This window comes from Dysidea avara, chromosome 8 (assembly GCF_963678975.1).
Source record: "Dysidea avara chromosome 8, odDysAvar1.4, whole genome shotgun sequence".
Classification (NCBI taxonomy): Eukaryota; Metazoa; Porifera; class Demospongiae; order Dictyoceratida; family Dysideidae; genus Dysidea; species Dysidea avara.
In genome coordinates, this window is record NC_089279.1 from 1,434,274 (window position 1) to 1,452,259 (window position 17,986).

A 17,986-nucleotide genomic window follows, 5' to 3' on the forward strand; every position below is an offset into this window, starting at 1 on the left:
TAGTGTATCTCAAGTGTAGCAGATCTTCTTGTATCACTACCTTTTATGCCTATGATCCCCAATTGAACTTAAGATTCCTTTTTTTTCTTATACTTATTTGTTCACTTTTCTGGAACAAAATTGAGCCAGCATATACCACATCAAAAGAAAGAATGATGTAAGGATTGAAGATGTTTTTATCTGAATGTTTGCCCTAACAATCAATTACTGGAAAAGTGAAGTGGTTAAAATAGGCTACATAATCAGCTATGTTCGGCTTGTTACACAGCATTACAACTGAAGAGCATTGCAAGCAATCAGTCCAGTCATTATGAAATATACAGAAGATTTCTGTCACAAATCCAAGAAAACCCTCACATGCTGCCATGAATCGACACCTTGTTCTGTCAGTGAGAAGAAATGGGGCACAAAGAAGTAAGTCCATGATGCGGACATTGCATGTGCTGAGACATGCCAAAAGGAAAAGGAACTTGTTGGACTGAAGAAACATTTAACAGTAAAAGAACCATGCCTGTAGCCTTAGCTGTTATCTTGTCTGAAGGCATCAAGTAGGCAGGCAGGTAGGCAAGGCAATCAGTAGAAAATTGTGTTAAATAAAATTTGGTTGCAACTTATCAGAAACATTTTGGCTGCCCTTTTGGACTTGATTTTCTATCTATCTATCCAATACTGCCAAGGCACAACAAAGGTATTTGAGGCTGGTTTCTAATCAACAGTTTTTTTTGTGAGAAAGTACAAACCTCATGATCTTTAATATCCAGTACTATATGATCACTCAACTCCTTAGTACACCATTAATCATTACCTTGGAGTGATTTGGTTTGATGCAGTGAACAAAATGTGGATTAGCTTGGTTCATCTTCTCAATCAGAACCTGAAGGGAATTCTTGAACTGTGCACCAACAGTCAACCCCTTTGCTCCACTTACACAGGGGGGTGGGTGACTCTACAGGATACCATATACCATCACATACTGTTGTGCTACAATGTGCACTACTAACTGGTCTTTTCTTGAGTCGACCAGTACGATGACTGAAGACACTCCCAAGAGCAAGACTACCAGTACGAGTGATAGTACCTACATAATTTCAAGTTCATACACATACACAGAAAGAAACACTACAAAAAAGTAAAACCATTGGCTGCCATTTACATGGTCACACCTACCACATAGAAAACTGAGCCACCTGCACACTACTCAGGTGTAACACGTCACTGCAGGAAAATTATGCTGTGGGTGGGGTAGGACACAGCAATTGAAAGAGCTAACTATCCCCAGTAATCCCTACCATTTGCTGGTGACTATTGGGGTTCTTGTGATATTACAAACAAAACTATTCAATGAAAGTAATATTTTCAAGTAGCACCAAAAATGCTTCTACCCTTCTCTGGGACAATGTCTCGTGGGTAAGGTGTGGGAACATGTCCTACCTGGACCTCACCTGTTAGGTGAGATAACATAGTGTAGTTGTAAAGAAAATAAAATAAACAATAAATGAATAACAACATTTTGCATTAGTTAACACCAGGTACATTGAAACCTCTCTATTCCGATACCTCTGTAATCCAGAATACCTCTATAATCTGATATTGTTTTGTTTACCAATAAGACTTTCTATGTAAAACTACCTCAATGATCCAACATCCTTGCTAATCCGATACAAGTTTCTTATCCCAATGAGCGTTCGATTATAGAGGTTTCACTGTACTTAGTCTCCCCTCCCCTCCCCTCCACACACACACTACACACACTACACACACACACTACACTCACACACACACACACACACACACACACACACACACACACACACACACACACACACACACACACACACACACACATGGTACTACACAAGCACATAGATGCTACCTTTGTATATCAACTCAATTAATAGATTTTTACTGGCTTGCATCAACTCATTAGCTCCACCAGGCAAACTGTCTCTGTTCTTCTCAAGGAATCCAGCACCATCATACTCTACCTACAAACAGATCCCATCTCTCTAAATATCATAACCAATCATAACACCTCACTTGTCCAGCATAATGGGAGACTGTGAAGTAATCAGTAGCTGTGGTCTTCGGCTTGCTGTAGAATGGTAACTTCTCAAAGTGTTTGTGTAACTTCTGGACAAAAGTGGTATCGGTGGCTTTAGGAAAGGCACACTCTTCATCCAGCAAAGCCAGAACTCCTATTGGTTTAGCCAAGAAGAACTCCTAAAAGCATCAAAACATTTACAATAATGTAGGCACTTGTTTTCAAGGGCTTGCCATCTAATAATTACACTACAGAATAAATTACCAAAATATTTCTATTATCTTTGAAGTTGATGTTGGATACGTCAATTCCTTCACTTTTGTACTCTTGTTGCTCCAGCATGAAGACATGCTATAAAAAACAACAACAACAGCAACAGCTAGTCAATATTGGAGACAATCTAGAATTAAATAAAATAAAAATTGGAGATTAAAGGTGGGGGGAGGGGGGGGTCGCTAAAAATGCTACAAAACAAGAAGGGATTGTTGGGGTGGCAATGTAACCCAATTTGACTGTTCTATTAAGGATAACAATTCATATTCCCCATTTAACTTTTCAGTTTTTTACATTTATATGCATAGTTTGCTTGCTTTTCTAAATCCACCATTGATGGATTGGTTTCAGTGCCATTATAGTTATGGTTTCAATGAGTACAGAGAAGCTAGCAACGTTTATAGAAGATCTGATATTTAGCATTAAAGCCATCTACTGTAGATGAATTTGTGGGATTGGGTCAAAGACTAGAGACCAATGTAACAGAAACTTGATGACAATGTATGAAGTGGCCCAGAAATGAGTTACTTTCCAAAAGCCACTATACAGCACTGACTGAAGATGGTTAATTTTAGATGGTCAAATCACTACAGATTGACGTCCGTGAAAACCGCTAGATTACATGTACAGTAGCTGAACATCTTTGTGGGTACTGCATATTAATGCAATTAGCTATCTCAGATTGTGCAATAAACATAAAATTGTGTTTACAGTTCATATGAAAGTAGATTCTGTATTTGGCTAAATGTGCATGTGATCTTCTGATGGATCATCATACTGTTGCACACAAAATGAATCTTTACAATGTAAAGCTCTGATTGAATGTGAATGCTTCTCAGGCATACAATGTCTAATCATCCTGCCAGCTAACCAAAGAATAAGCTACAGTCTTGCCACACTGCTGTGTCTAGTACAGGAATACTGTACATGCATCATTGACATCAGAAAGTTAAGTATAAGTATAAGAAACACATGGATTCTAGGAAAACAGGAACAGTAAGTAGAAATGGAAGCGACTAAAGGGAAATTCCTAACAAAGGTCAGCATGTTAATATACAGGTAGGATTATATCCTCTTTGTAGCATTATTGGAATTTATTCCCCTAAACTATCAAAACACTCTAATAGAGCAGTCACCTTTCAATACTCTAATAGAGCAGTCAATAATATTTACTACAACTGGCAAAGATTAAACACTAAAATCTAGCTACTCCCATTAAACCATCAATACTTTAAGTACGAAGTCATATGATGGAATATACATCAAGCTTAAGTGGTTCCATGACTGTTCATTGTCATTAGCCATTGGCAGTTTGACAAGCATACTGCAGTTGTTGTTTTGTGTGAATTTTATCCTGGGGCTACAGATACAACTTTCTACATCTATATGTAGGTGTAACTAAAATGCTTTTAAAACTTCTGTAATGGTTGAATCTAGGGATTATCTACTGTTCAGTGTTCACAATCTTTTCCAGTTATAGTCTATCAAATTTTAAAATCTCATAAGTATCTGTAGGACTTGATGTGAGTTCATAATACTATTAGTGATAAGATAAGTACATGACAGTGTATATATATGGCCCCAAATACTATCAATACTTAGCAAATTTTATAGCGCCTTCACTATTAACTAGAGTATATAATGGGGGAGGGAGAGTGTTGAACTGCACTATAAATGAACCTGCAAAGTAACCTGCATACCTTTGTTTCCTCTCGTACACCTGACTGTTGTTGATTGCTTGGATTTAACATGCTCGTGTATAGTTCAAGGCGGGTGATCACGTGGAATTGCAATGGCTGAAACCCCATCTAGACGTATCAGTTTCACTAGTGAAACTGTTGAGGCAGGGGATGGTGACCTTGATGAAATCTCAAATGAAGATGTCACATGCGAGGTTAACATTCACAGGTACACAAAAAATTTGGAATTTTCAAATAGAGTAGGGATATAGCACATTGATAAAAGTACTGAAACAAACTGGAGTAGTGCACGATATTAAATCACAGTAAAACAAATAAGAAGTGATATATCCCTGCTGTGCTCAAGACACCATAATGGAAATGCTCAGCAGGCATATAACACTTCTTATTGTTTTACTGTGATTTAATATCGTGCACTACTCCAGCTTGTTTCGGTACTTTTTATCGATGTGTTATATATAGTTCCTACTCTAGTTGAAAATTCCAATTTTTTTGTTTGTACTTGTTGTTGACTTTTTTTGTAAAATAAATGATGAACTTACGCATACCACATCTAAAGAAAGAAATGGCGCCGCACACCCCAGCTTTCAATTATCATCTGAAAAGTGAAGTATCTATTACGCTTTGTTGTCAGCTACTGTTACACAGAATTACGAAGCAAGAACTGTTTGAAAAGCACTTCTGCAATCAAAGTAGCCAATATGAAAAATACTGACGATTACCATTATGAAGGGAAGTCATCACGCGCTACTGCCAAATTGACACCTTTCACTGCCAGCAAAGATGAATGGGACACAAAGAAGGACACTGGTAAGTCCATGAAGAATGCATTGTATGTACGGCAGTATGCTAAAAGGTACTCCGGCTGAAGCAATGTTGAACAGTTAAAAAATCAAGCCCATAGCCTTAGCCATTATTGAGTTATGCTTGTCTGAAGACATCAGTCAGTTTCTCAGTCAGTAAGTCAGTCATTAGAAAGTTCCGTTTAATAAATTTCTATTAAAAATTCCAGCAACTTGATGAAAGCATTTCGGATTGATCTGAAGGCTTGTTTGGGCTTAGTTTTACCTAACCAATACTGCATCATCGTCATCACAGAAAGTGAGGCTGGTTTATGGGTGATGTTTTTTCATGTACCACGCCCAAACCTTTGTGGTCCCTACTATACAGTACTATTGTACTGTATGATAACAACCCAGAGTACAGTATATGTACAAAGTGGAACTGGATTTATCCAAGGCAACGTCAATGTTCCTGGTGGTGTTTGCTTTCCGGGTTAGTTGCTTGTGTCTTTCTCTTTGAACCGAGTTCCTTTGCATGATGTGCCATACTTTTCTCAAGTACACTGTTCGTTCTTTCACTGATTAGCTTCAGTTTCTTCAGGTGTGTATACACATGTACACAAAGTGCACCCACTGCACATATAGTTAGTCACCAATCAACACAAATCACTGAGTCATTTGAATGATGCCATAGGATTTCATGGGCTCATTTTTCACAGTGCAGTTCGACACTCTCACTCCCCCATTATGCTATTAATAATCAGGCTCATGTGACAATAGCTGGCCTCTAATGCAAGGCAAGGATGTGTTCCTATTGGGTGAGCCTTTTGCGAACTTAACATTTATATATAGCTCTTATATAGTGGTGTGATTTGTTAATTTTTGTGGTTTTCATGTAAAATAAAAGTGTACAGACAGCACCTGAAGAATTCTCAGGCTCACTATGCAATGTTGATAGCATCTGTATGAATTTCAATAGCATCTGTATGAATTTCCTCATGATCTTAAGCCTATGAGGGCTACAATGATCGTCAAGTAGTGACTCTTGATCTCTTACATTTGCATTTCTATTCTAGCAGTAAATAATAGTACCATATAAGCTGATCATCCAGCTGGATTAAGTCTCAAGCTGTCAGATTTCCTGGAACAATGAGTATTATAGGAAGGGAAAGGGTATAAGCTAACAGTACATGACAGCGTAGTTGGGAGGGTATTGTTTGTAGGGAGAGAAATAAACTGTCATGTACTTACCGTATCACTAATAGAATTATAATCTCACATCAGTTCCTATGGACCCTTTTCAATTCTATGTTGTGACAAGTTGTATACATGACAGCGTATGAGTACAAAGCGTCCTGTGAGTATCAAGTCATCGACCCATATGTAACAGTTTTACCACAGCTGTGAGGGATTTTGCTGTTAATATACACTCAAAAGCCCGAGGGCCACAGGGCCAAGAGATAAGGGTATATATATATATATATATATATATATATATATATATCAGCACAACCCAATGCAGTCATGGCATAAGTGATATGCTCTAAGGTGTACTCACCTGATAGATAAAAGGACTACAGAGTACTCACCCTGTTTCTTTTATATTGTACATCACTATCTGATGATCGACACTGGTTTGAATAGCATGGGCTAATAGCCTTCAGAACGTTATTCATATGTCATTATGCTTTATACACAATGCCACAAAAATTGTGATTATAGGATCTAGATTCTTAGTTTTACCATTTTGTACTATATACTGAAAGAATTTGTTTTGCTGCTAATATCAAAATTTGTGAAAGTGCTGGCTTTAAAGGATAAAAGCCTGAATGACATGAACTATACAAATGTTACTACTCAGCTAGAAGGTATGTTTGTTACCTATCTATATGTGTGGCTAACCAAATGTGGCATGTGCTTTGCTTGTGTATATATAGATTCCAGCTTGCAGATTGGATATGTGACTCACCGGAAAGTTAAACAGCTTGTTGAAGAAGGATCTATCACTGAAACAACTAGTAGGAAATTCTACTCAGCTGTAAGGCACTTTTTCAAGAAAGCAGTAGAATACAGTCTTGAACATCCTCTACTTGATGATGAATTACTTAAGAGTGTCTCGTTTGTAAACTTTGAAAAAAGACTTGAGTCCAATCCAATTTAAGCCGAATATTTTGTGACCAGGTTTATGAACATATAAATCATACTGCATATAATTATGAGAATAAATACTGGAAAATCATAGGTACCATAACCTCTTACCATTTTCAACTCCCACACAAATATCAAAGTTTGAAGAAGAATCTGTTCAGTACCAAATGTTGAATAATGAAGATATCTCACAGATGGCTTGGCAGAAAGCACTCATAGTTAATGACAATGAAGAAGAGCACAGGCATTACTGCTAAACATTACCAAGCTTGCTTTCTGTTAAGTTGGCAACAGATGAGCCTTGCCATAGATATAACCATCCAGCTTCAGTTATTCAAAGAGCAGGAAAGGTGACATGGGAATATAACAAAGAGCATTCCAGACCTAAGTGACACATGTACTAAAGCTTAGATTGTTGACTACATGCATGCACAAGTAAAGTTGTAGCTTGCTGGAACTGAGTACTGTGAATAGAGATTTTGTATTTAGTGATTTGTATTATATATATGCACACATACATATGGATCCCATGTTCTGGTGGGTCTTGTATCTCTGTAATATTACTCCATGTGCAGCTGCAGTGAGATACCCATACTCTCACTGTCTTGACACACTTCACAGTCTCACTCCTGGCTTCACCAAACCTTGGCATCTCTGGTTTCAAGAGTTTGATCCGAAGATTAACAACGAGGAGTTGTGGGAACCACCTGCTTCTATGGCTAAATTTCTTAACAAACACTTTAATAATTGCTTGGAAGACAAGGAATGCCGAGCCATCCTGGTAGACTCTCATTGGGATGCAAGTGGGTAGCACCTCCCATACAATTAAATTCGAATGGAGGAAGATAGCTTGGGGAAGAATTAATCCCAACATGAAGACCCTGGCGGAAGAGACCTATGATATCAGGAAGAATAACCTCTTTGGTCCAGGCTTCCTTGAGAAAGCATCGAAGAAGATTGATGCCGACAAAGCCCTGGCTAAAGTGGTACATGATGGATCTAACTCATGGAAGAGGCCATTTGAGGATGACCCTAAGGACCTCCGTGGTTTTTTGTCCCAGGGTGACCCAGCTCAGTATGGCAACAAGGGGAAACAATGCCAGTACAAGCTGTACAATGCTAACCCCAACCCCAAGAAGCCCTTCTACCAGCACAATAAACCCAAACCAGCTCACAGTCACTGGAAATAGAGATACCCTCACCTTCAATCCAAGCTCCCAAGCCACTCAATTCTATTTTACCAGCAGGGAAAGTGTCCAGTTGTCTAGACAGCTGGAAACGAATTACATCGGACCGCTGGACTCTACAGGTGGTACAAGGCTATCAATTTGAGTGGGCCAAGCCTCCTTCCCAATGGTCACTTCAGTACTGTCAAGGGAAGAGTCATTTCTGGTGGGGGAGGAAGTCCAGAACCTGCTCCAGAAAGGAGCAGTTGTAATGGTATCTCCTTGCCAGGATCGATTCATAAGCACGCTGTTCCTTGTAGCGAAGACAGATGGATCATTCAGACCAGTGGTGAATCTGAAACCTCTGAACTGCTTTGTCCAGAAATTCCATTTCAAAATAGAAGGGTCAGGAATGATCAAGGATCTTTGCGAACAGAAGACTGGATATGTACCTTAGAATTGAAGGATGCATACCTGTCAGTAGCAGTTGTCCAGGAACACGGAAAATTTCTGAGGTTCATGTGGGACAGGAAAATTTACGAGTTCACCTGTCTTCCATTTGGACTTTTCAGTACCCCCCACACATTTACAAAGCTTCTCCATCCAGTCATGGCATACTTGCGGAGGCAGGGACTGTGATCGATCATTTACCTGGACAACATTCTGATTATGCATCAGTACAGGGAAGGCTTGCTACACCAGGTGGAATTGACAATGCAACTGCTGGAGTCTTTGGGCTTTACCATCAACAGAGAGAAATCACAGCTGAGTCCATCCCAGTAGATCCAGTTCCTAGGGTTCCAAGTGGACTCCAGGTAAATGAAATTCTTCCTCCCAGAGGAGAAAGTACAGGATATAATACAGATTTGTCAAGAGACCCTGATTCGAGGCAGGTTGTCAATTTGGCAGCTATCACAGTTGCTGGGCAAGTTGAATGCGGCATCCCAAGCAATACTGTCAGCCCCAGTACGTTACTGTGAGAGAGCAAAAAAACATTATTTAACAGGCCACCAGAAGCCATCCAAAGGGGTCACCTGGTCTGAACATTGTTATTTGTTTTAATGATTTTTGTGGCACTTAATTTTTCTGTATCTGGCCTGTTCCAGAACATTCCTTTAATTTTTGTATAAATTAGCTGTTGTAATTTCAGTATGGGCCTTCTATTTGCCCTCAAATGTTGAACTAAGTGTTGTCAACCTATCCAGTGAACTACGTTGAGCTCGTGTGCCCTCTCAGCTGTCGTGGCCAGGCTTTCACAGTTGGTGACAGGAGTGGGATATTTCTCCCATTGCAGTTGACAGGAGAGACCCGTGTGGTGTATGCTTCACTCTGGAAAACGCTATCATCCAGAGATGAGTGAAGTGATGGAGTTGCTGAAGGCCTGGAAGGAAGAACGAGAGGAAGAGAAGAGACGACATGCGCCAGAGTGAGCTGAGGACCGAATGAGGTATGAAGAACTTATTAGAGGGCTTACAGAGGGAAGGCCACGTCGAGTTGAAGTAGGGCCAGAGTCACTGAAATTGATGAAGCTAACTGAAAGTGACGATATTGAAGTTTTCCTGACGACCTTTGAGAGAGCAGTTGAGACTCATGGGGTGGACAGAGACAAGCGTGCAGCTATTCTGGCACCTCAACTGACTGGGAAAGCTCGTGTGGCCTACGCAGCAATGACTAATGCTGACGCTAGAGACTATGATAGGGTGAAGGTGGCCATTTTTCAGCAATATGATATCAATGAGGAGACCTATCAGCGTTGATTTCATACAGTGAAGCCACTGGAGAATGAGACACCGGTGGAACTGGTGATAAGAACCAGAGATCTGGCAAAGAAATGGATGAAGGACTGTCCAAGCAGGTGAGATGTAATGGATGCATTAGTGAAGGAGCAGTTTGTGGAAGTGCTACCAGAGGAAGTAAGAGTCTGGGTGAAAGAAAGGAAACCTAGAACTAGTGAAGATGCAGGTAGACTGGCAGAGGACTACCGACAGGCTCGTAAGATGGAGTTGTGGACACCGGCTCTGAAGACTAGTGCCAGGAGAGGAATACAGAGGGGCTGTTATTCCTGTGGTCAATTGGGACACATGGCGAAGGACTGCAGTAGTGGTGGTGGTAAGAAGGTGAGTTCTTCTACTCCCTTGAAGGGAGAAGATGTAGTTAAGGTAGAGAGAAGGATGAAAAGCCGTTAGTGTGTTATAATTGTGGTGGTCGTGGGCATACTTCAAGACAATGTCTAAGTGATGCTTTCTTCTGTGAGATAAGGAAATCTATTAGCTACTGTGGTAGAAAGAAACCAGCAAGACAGCTGTTTTGCTGTGAGGGATTGGTTGAAGGTCAGTTTGTTAATGACATTGTATTGGATACTGGCTGTTCAAGGACTTTAGTGAGGGGTGACCTTGTGAGGCTAGTTTGGAGAGGACTGTTACTGTGCAATGTGCACATGGAGATGTGGTGGTGTACACTGTTGTTACAGTGGAGATCAGAAAGTAGTTTCTGTGGAGGCAGCGGTGTCAGACAAGCTGCCACATTTAGTGTTGTTGAGAACTGATGTTCCAGAACTGGTGAGTTTGCTGAAGAGGGATGACAAGGCTCTTATGGTTGTGACCCGGAGCCAAGCTTGCAGGCTGAAACAGAATCAGCCTGAACAGAATAGGGTGGAGAATGTTTTGGATAGTGAAGAAGTAGTAGAGAAATCAGTTGGTGCAGCTTCAGATGGTGGTGAAGTAGTGGAGGAGTCGGTCAACACAGAATCCATGGTAGAGGCAGAGGTGGCCATTGCGGAGGCAGAGGTGGAGAATAGGCATTCAGGGGGAACGGATCTGTCTGCTGTGGATGATGTGTTGTCACACGGGTTTAGGTTTGATGATGATGTGTTTGTAGGTGGTGAGAAAGACAAGGGACCAACGAAGTCCAGGTCAGAAAGAAGGGAGAGATGATATGAACATGCTAGAGTACAGAGAGCATGTGAAGGTGACCTCAACTTGAATATTCCTAAGGAGGAGTTGTGTAAGCTTCAAGTTGAGGATTCACTGATTCAGGATCTGAGGAAGATGAGACCAGACCAAGTGGTGGAGCAAGATGGTTTGTGGTATCATCTGTGGGGGAATAAACAGCAGCCTGGGCATGTGGTGGAACAGTTGCTTTTGCCCAAACCTTACCATCAAGTTGTGTGTAAGATAGATCATTCTATTCCAATTGCAGGGCACCTTGGAAGAGACAAGACGATCAGCAGAATCACACAGCGATTTTATTGGCTTACTGTATTCTGTGATGTAGCTGAGTACTGCCAGAGATGTCCTGAGTGCCAGAGAACTGCTAGAGGGAGTCAGCTTAGAATATCGCTAGTCCCATTACCAGTGATGAAGGAACCATTTAAACAGATAACCATGGACATTGTAGGTCCATTACCACGTAGTCAGAGAGGTAATCAATACATATTGGTTGTATGTGATTATGCAACTAGGTACCCAGAGGCTATTCCCCTTCATTCCATTGAGGCTGGGGCAGTGGCTGAACATCTTATGCAACTGTTTTGGTTGGTATCCCCTGGGAGATTCTATCTGACCAGGGCACTAACTTTATGTCACAGTTGCTGAAGGAGCTCTACAATTTATTGAATATTAGCCAGATTCGGACTTCAGCATACCATCCACAAACCGACGGTTTAGTGGAAAGATTCAACAAGACTCTTAATGCAATGCTGAGAAAGTTAGTGAATAAGGAAGGTAAAGACTGGAATAGAATGTTGCCTGATGTATTGTTCGCTTATCGCGAAGTTCCTTAGTCCTCCACAGGGTTTTCACCGTTCGAGTTGTTGTATGGTAGAGAAGTGAGGGGATCACTTGATGTCTTGAGAGAAGAATGGGAAGTAAGCACGAAGAGTGATCAGAGTGTTTTGTCACACATTATGCTAGTGAGAGAGAGGTTGGAAGAAATGTCAGAGTTGGTGAGGGAGAATTTGAAAGAGGCCCAAAAACGTCAAAAGAAATGGTATGATCAAAATGCTAGAAAGAGAGAGCTAGAGCCTGATGAGGAAGTGTTAGTGTTGTTCCCTATCAGTAACAAGTTATTGGCTCAGTGGCAAGGGCCATATCGTGTGTTGCATAGGGTAGGGGAAGTGAATTATGAAGTGTACATGCCAGACAAGCGGAAGAGGAGAGCGGTATTCCACATCAACATGTTGAAGAAGTGGTATCTGCCAGAGGCTGCATGTTACTGGATTGCTGAGGATGATGAGTCTGATGGGGAGAATGTCATACCTTCGTGGAGAGGTGAGAGTTGTAAATTTCCCACCATAGGTTCCCAGTTGTCTGAGCAGCAGAAGGGTCTGTTGTCAGAACTACTGCTGGAGTTTAAGTTGGTCATGAGTGGAAAGTGTGGAAGAACTGCCATATGTCAGCATCACATCCGTACGAAGGGAGGACTGCCAGTATGGCAGCGGCCTTACCGTATGCCTCATATGTATAGAGATGCCGTGGAGAGAGAACTGGAAATGATGTTGAAAGAGGATGTGATTGAACCATCTAACAGCAAATGGGCTTCTCCCATGGTGATCATCAAGAAGGAGGATAATACAATTAGGCTGTGTGTAGACTATAGGAAATTGAATGCTGAGATGGAACTGGATGCTTACCCGATGCCAAGAGTGGATGACATCCTGGGTCATGCTAAGTACATTACCACTTTGGATCTTGCCAAAGGGTACTGGCAGGTTCCTGTTGCAGAGGAGGACCGGCACAAGACGGCGTTCATTACCACCAAGGGTCTCTACCAATTCAGGATGATGCCGTTTGGGCTCTGTGGAGCCCCGGCAACATTCCAGAGCATGATGGACAAAGTTATTAGAGGGATGAACCAGTTTGCTAGTGTCTACCTTGATGACCTGATTGTGTTTAGTACCACCTGGGAGGACCATCTGGCACATTTGAGAGTTGTGTTGGGTAGATTGTTGGAAGTGGGGTTGATGACCAAACCTTTGAAGTGTCAGCTAGGTATGTCAGAATATACTTATTTAGGACACATAGTTGGTAATGGAGTGGTGAAGCCAGAGGCAAGCAAGTTGCAAGCAATAAACTGGTTTCCGCTGCCAGAAACTAAGACGCAGGTACGGTCATTTCTGGGGCTAGCTGGCTACTATCTCCGCTTCATTCCCAACTATGCTACTATTGCTGTGCCGCTGACTAATTTGACAAGGAAACTTGAGCCAGAGAGGGTGAATTGGACTGTAGAGTGTGGTAGGGCATTTGATAAGTTAAAGAAGGTGTTGATGTCTTACCCTGTTTTGAGGAATGTTAATTTCTCCCTCCCCTTTATCTTGCAGGTTGACGTGTCTGATGTGGGGGTAGGAGCAGTTTTGAGTCAGCCAGATGAAAGGAACTTAGACCACCCTGTGGCATACTTTAGTAGGAAGTTACTCCCTAGAGAAAAGAAATTCTCAGTAATTGAGAAAGAATGTTTGGCCATCAAGCTGGGAGTGGAAGCTTTTGCTGTGTACTTGATAGGAAGAGAGTTTACAATTCAGACAGACTACCGAGCACTACAGTGGCTCTCCAAATTCCAGAACATGAATAGTAGGTTGATGAGATGGAGTATCGCACTGCAACCATATAAGTTTAAGATCCACCACCGTATGGGCTTGGAGAACGCTAATGCTGATGCCCTCTCCTGGATACTGGACAAAGAGAAGGGGGAAGGGGTGTGAGAGAGCAGAAAAAAATGATTTAACAGGCCACCAGAAGCCATCCAAAGGGATCACCTGATCTGAACATTGTTATTTGTTTTAATGATTTTGTGGCACTTAATTTTTCTGTATCTGGCCTGTTCCAGAACATTCTTTGAATTTTTGTATAAATAAGCTGTTGTAATTTCAGTATGGGCCTTCTATTTGCCCTCAAATGTTGAACTAAGTGCTGTCAACCAATCCAGTGAACTACCTCAAGCTCATGCGCCCTCTCAGCTGTCATGGCCAGGCTTTCACAGTTACCGTGAGTTGCAACAGTTGAATATCCAGTCACTCAGAAGGTTGAAGTCATTCAACACACTGCTGACACTAGATCAGAGAGCAACAGAAGAACTGCTATGGTGGAGGGACCAACTGAGAATCTGGAATGGGAAGGATATCATCCCTCCACCCCCGGACATGGTAATCAAGACAGATGCCTCAACCATAGGATGGGGAGCAGTGTGCCAGGGAGTCAGGACAGGAGAACCATGGTCCCATTAGGAGCAAGACCTTCACATCAATGTATTAGAACTGACAGCAGCCCTGTTAGCAGTGCAGATATTTGCAAAGTATGGCCCCAGCACACAAAGACACATCCATCTAAGAATGGACAATGTCTCAGCACTGACATATGCCTCCCGGATGGGAGGAACTCATTCCCCAGGCCTGATGAGAGTCGCTTGTACACTCTGGGACTGGTGCCTGTAGTGGGGAATCACTCTGTCAACATCCCACTTACCAGGACTCGAAACAACATGATTGTAGACCAGGAGTCAAGGAAGGTACAGACATCAGCCGATTGGAAGCTCCACAAGGAGCTATTCCTAAAGAGTCAGCAGGTCCTTGGGACCTTGCAAGGTGGATCTATTTGCCAGCCGACTAAACCACCAGCCACCCAAGTACATCAGCTGGAGGCCAGATCTAGGAGCGAAGAGCATCGATCGATGCCTTTCAGAGCAGTTGGAGGAATCTAGAGGGATATGCATTTCCACCCTTTGTCTTGATAGACAGATGCCTTCAGAAGATAAGGGTGGAACAGAGTACAATAGTACTGATAGCTCCAACTTGACAGATCCAACCATGGTTCTTTGTACTGTTGGAAATGTTAATAGAATTTCCTCTTCTCCTCCTGTGGCGTGAGGACATGCTGACAGATCCAGAGGAACATATACACCCACTAGTAGACCAAAAGCAGCTAAGGTTTGCCGCTTAGAAGATATCTGGCAACAGCATGCTTCAACTGGAGTTTCGAAGCAAACTTCAGAACTGCTCATTGCAGGATGGAGCAATGGGACCAACACAGCATATGAATAAGGTTGGAAGTGGTGGAGTGGCTGGAGTGAAGGATGGAAAATTAATCCTATTTCAGCTGGGGTTCAGCCATTCCTAGAATTTATTACATCCTTATTTCAAGAAGGATCACAATACCGCACCATTAACACAATCCGCTCAGCAGTTTCATCCACTCATCAACCTCTGGAGGGAATTCCAATAGGGCAACAACACCCATTGGTGAAACAGCTATTGAGAGGGGTGAACAACTCCAGGCCCCCACAGCCTCGCTACACCCATACATGGGATGTAAACTTGGTGTTAGAACACCTGAAACAGTTAGGTGAAAATAAGGGACTTTCACTCAAGATACTGTCTGGCAAGCTAGTAGTTCTAATGACATTGACAAGTGCTAACAGGTTGTCAGAACTGCAGGCACTAGACCTTCGGTTTTGCTATTGCAAACATAATGGGGTTCTATTTAAACTAGCTTCCCTAACCAAGAAGAGGCAACTAGGAGCTACCTTGAAAGATTGTTTCTTCGCCAGCTTCCCAGGAGATGACAGATTATATGTGGTACAATGTTTGAAACAGTACAAAGCAGTGACAGGGGGAAGCCGGAGAATGGAACCTGACAAACCAACCCCACTGTTTTTGTCATATGTGAAGCCCCACAAGCCAGTGACAGCCCAATGACTAGCACACTGGGTAAAGGACTTACTGAAGGAGACAGGGGTGGACACAGAGATATTCAAGGCTCACTCAGTCAGAGGAGCATCCACCTCAGCAGCACTGAAGAAGGGACTTCATATCAAAGATATCCTTGAAACAGCTGATTGGAGTCGTGAGTCCACCTTCAGGAGGCTTTACTGCCGATTGCTGCAGGATAGCTCGTTTGCTGAGAAGGTGCCGGGTAACACAGAGAAACTTGCTTAAGTAAAACAGTTTAAATGTTTTAACATGTTTGTTGTACTCAAATTAATGGAGAAACCTGCTTAAGTAAAACAGTTTAAATGTTTTAACATGTTTGTTGTACTCAAATTAATGCATTATGGAATGTGAATATAAATAAATCTGGCATATATATATACATAAGTTGTCAGTAATGTACCAAAGACACACGGTAGTGTGTCGTGCAGCCCAAGAAGCTGGTGTGCAACACCTGTGAGTATATTTACAGGAAGAATGAAAATGCATTTGTCGCACCTCCGTAGCTCTGTGCTGCCTTGGTGAAACAAGACGAATTTTGCTGTGGACACGCCCACCAACTTCAATACTCCACATACCAAATTTGAGCGAAATTGCTTCGAGTGTTCCCAAGATATGCGACTTCAAAAATTGGCTTAGTTTTTTAATTTTTTTTCCTTCTTACTTTCCTTCCTCTTTTTGCACACTTACAAAAACTACTATAAAACGCGAACGCCATATCCAATTTCCTTGAACTTTGGCACACAGAAGGGGGATATAAAGACGCATCTCTGTACCAACGTTAGCTGGAATACGATAAACAGGCAAATAGTTATTAGTAATTATTCATGAAAAATAACACCAATATGTTGTCAGGCCTACAGGGTAAACCGCTTACGGGAAGAAGCTGAAAATCGGTGGGTCACTAGGTTAACTATTGAACCTCAAACTTTTTGTGGTTTTGAAACAAATTCAGCTAAAAACCAGGAAGATACAATGAAAAAACCAACAGTGTGTACTTATGCAATCGAGATTAGCTAATAAAAAACGACTACTTGTAACGCCTACCAGAAAAACCGCTTGGGGTAATGCTTTGAACATCGCTGTACAGATGGAGTAGTCATCTTAGAAAGGCTCTTCAATGGTGTAGAAGAATCAGACTTAAAGCCACGGAGATATAACACAAAATCCAACTTGGTGTAGCAATTGCGAGATCGAGATACTCTATAATAGAGCAGTCATCCTAATAGAGCAGTCACCCTGAAGAGATTTCAAGAGATCAGCTAGAAATAAGTAACCTGTATAGAGATCAGCTACAAACAAATCACCCTGTAGAGAGTTAAGTAACAAACAATTCACCCTGTAGAGAGATCAGCTAGAAGAAGTTACCTTGTAGGGAGTTCAACTACGGAAAAAGATAGTTCAGCTAGAAGAAGTCACCTTGTAGAGAGTTCAGCTACAAAGAAACCACCATGTAGATAGTTCAGCTACAAACAAATCGCCCTGTTGAGAGATCGGCTAGAAGAAGTTACCTTGTAGAGAGTTCAGCTACAAAGAAACCATCATGTAGAGAGTTCAGCTGCAAACAAATGTGACCGGATCTGGGAAAAAGGGACATAATCGCATAAGCCTAAATTTACAGTATAGAGCATTGAATACATTGGGTGAAATACTTGTGTATTATCGAAAAATTCCGTAAATTTTTTTAACCCCTCTTTCTTAGTGGAGGAAGAGACTAACAATAAAAACCTGGATGTCATCTTATTCGCCTGCTCAAGAGGAGTTGGAAAATCTTTGTTTCGTTGCAGTAAACCCAAGGATACGTAAGTTATGAGCATTTGTTTACATCATGTCGAAGCGATTGTACGTGATTGATTTTTCTTCACAGATTTTTCCTTTGTATGCAGTGAAGAAGGGTGAGCAAAGGACAAACATACCCAGTAGCTGATTCCCTTGTTCATGGTGAACACAATGGTGAAAATGTTAGCTCTATACCTCAATCTGGTGGTAAGTTACAACCGTTTTTGTAAGCATCTGTAATTTATTTTCCCTATATTTGCTGTACAAATCGATTTTTCTGTTGTTGCTACTTTGTAGGGCTGTAACTCCCAAAGTTATTGGCATATGAAACTGAAACGTTTCCAGTGGGTACACTTGATTAAGTAGATTATAAGTATTTAATAAACAGGAATTCGAAA

At 41.6% G+C, this 17,986-nt stretch overlaps 1 protein-coding gene across 1 annotated transcript in view; it reads right to left on the reverse strand.

Moving 5' to 3' along the window:
• LOC136265006 (myosin-IIIb-like) overlaps positions 1-17,986 on the reverse strand; it is a 120,443-nt gene that overhangs the window by 49,737 nt on the left and 52,720 nt on the right. The window contains exons 12-16 of the mRNA XM_066059767.1: positions 2,306-2,392; positions 2,038-2,220; positions 1,874-1,985; positions 1,002-1,078; positions 806-946 (exon numbers count right to left, since the gene is read on the reverse strand). Coding sequence (XP_065915839.1) covers positions 806-946; positions 1,002-1,078; positions 1,874-1,985; positions 2,038-2,220; positions 2,306-2,392 — 600 coding nt within the window. The remainder of the gene's footprint in view (positions 1-805; positions 947-1,001; positions 1,079-1,873; positions 1,986-2,037; positions 2,221-2,305; positions 2,393-17,986) is intronic.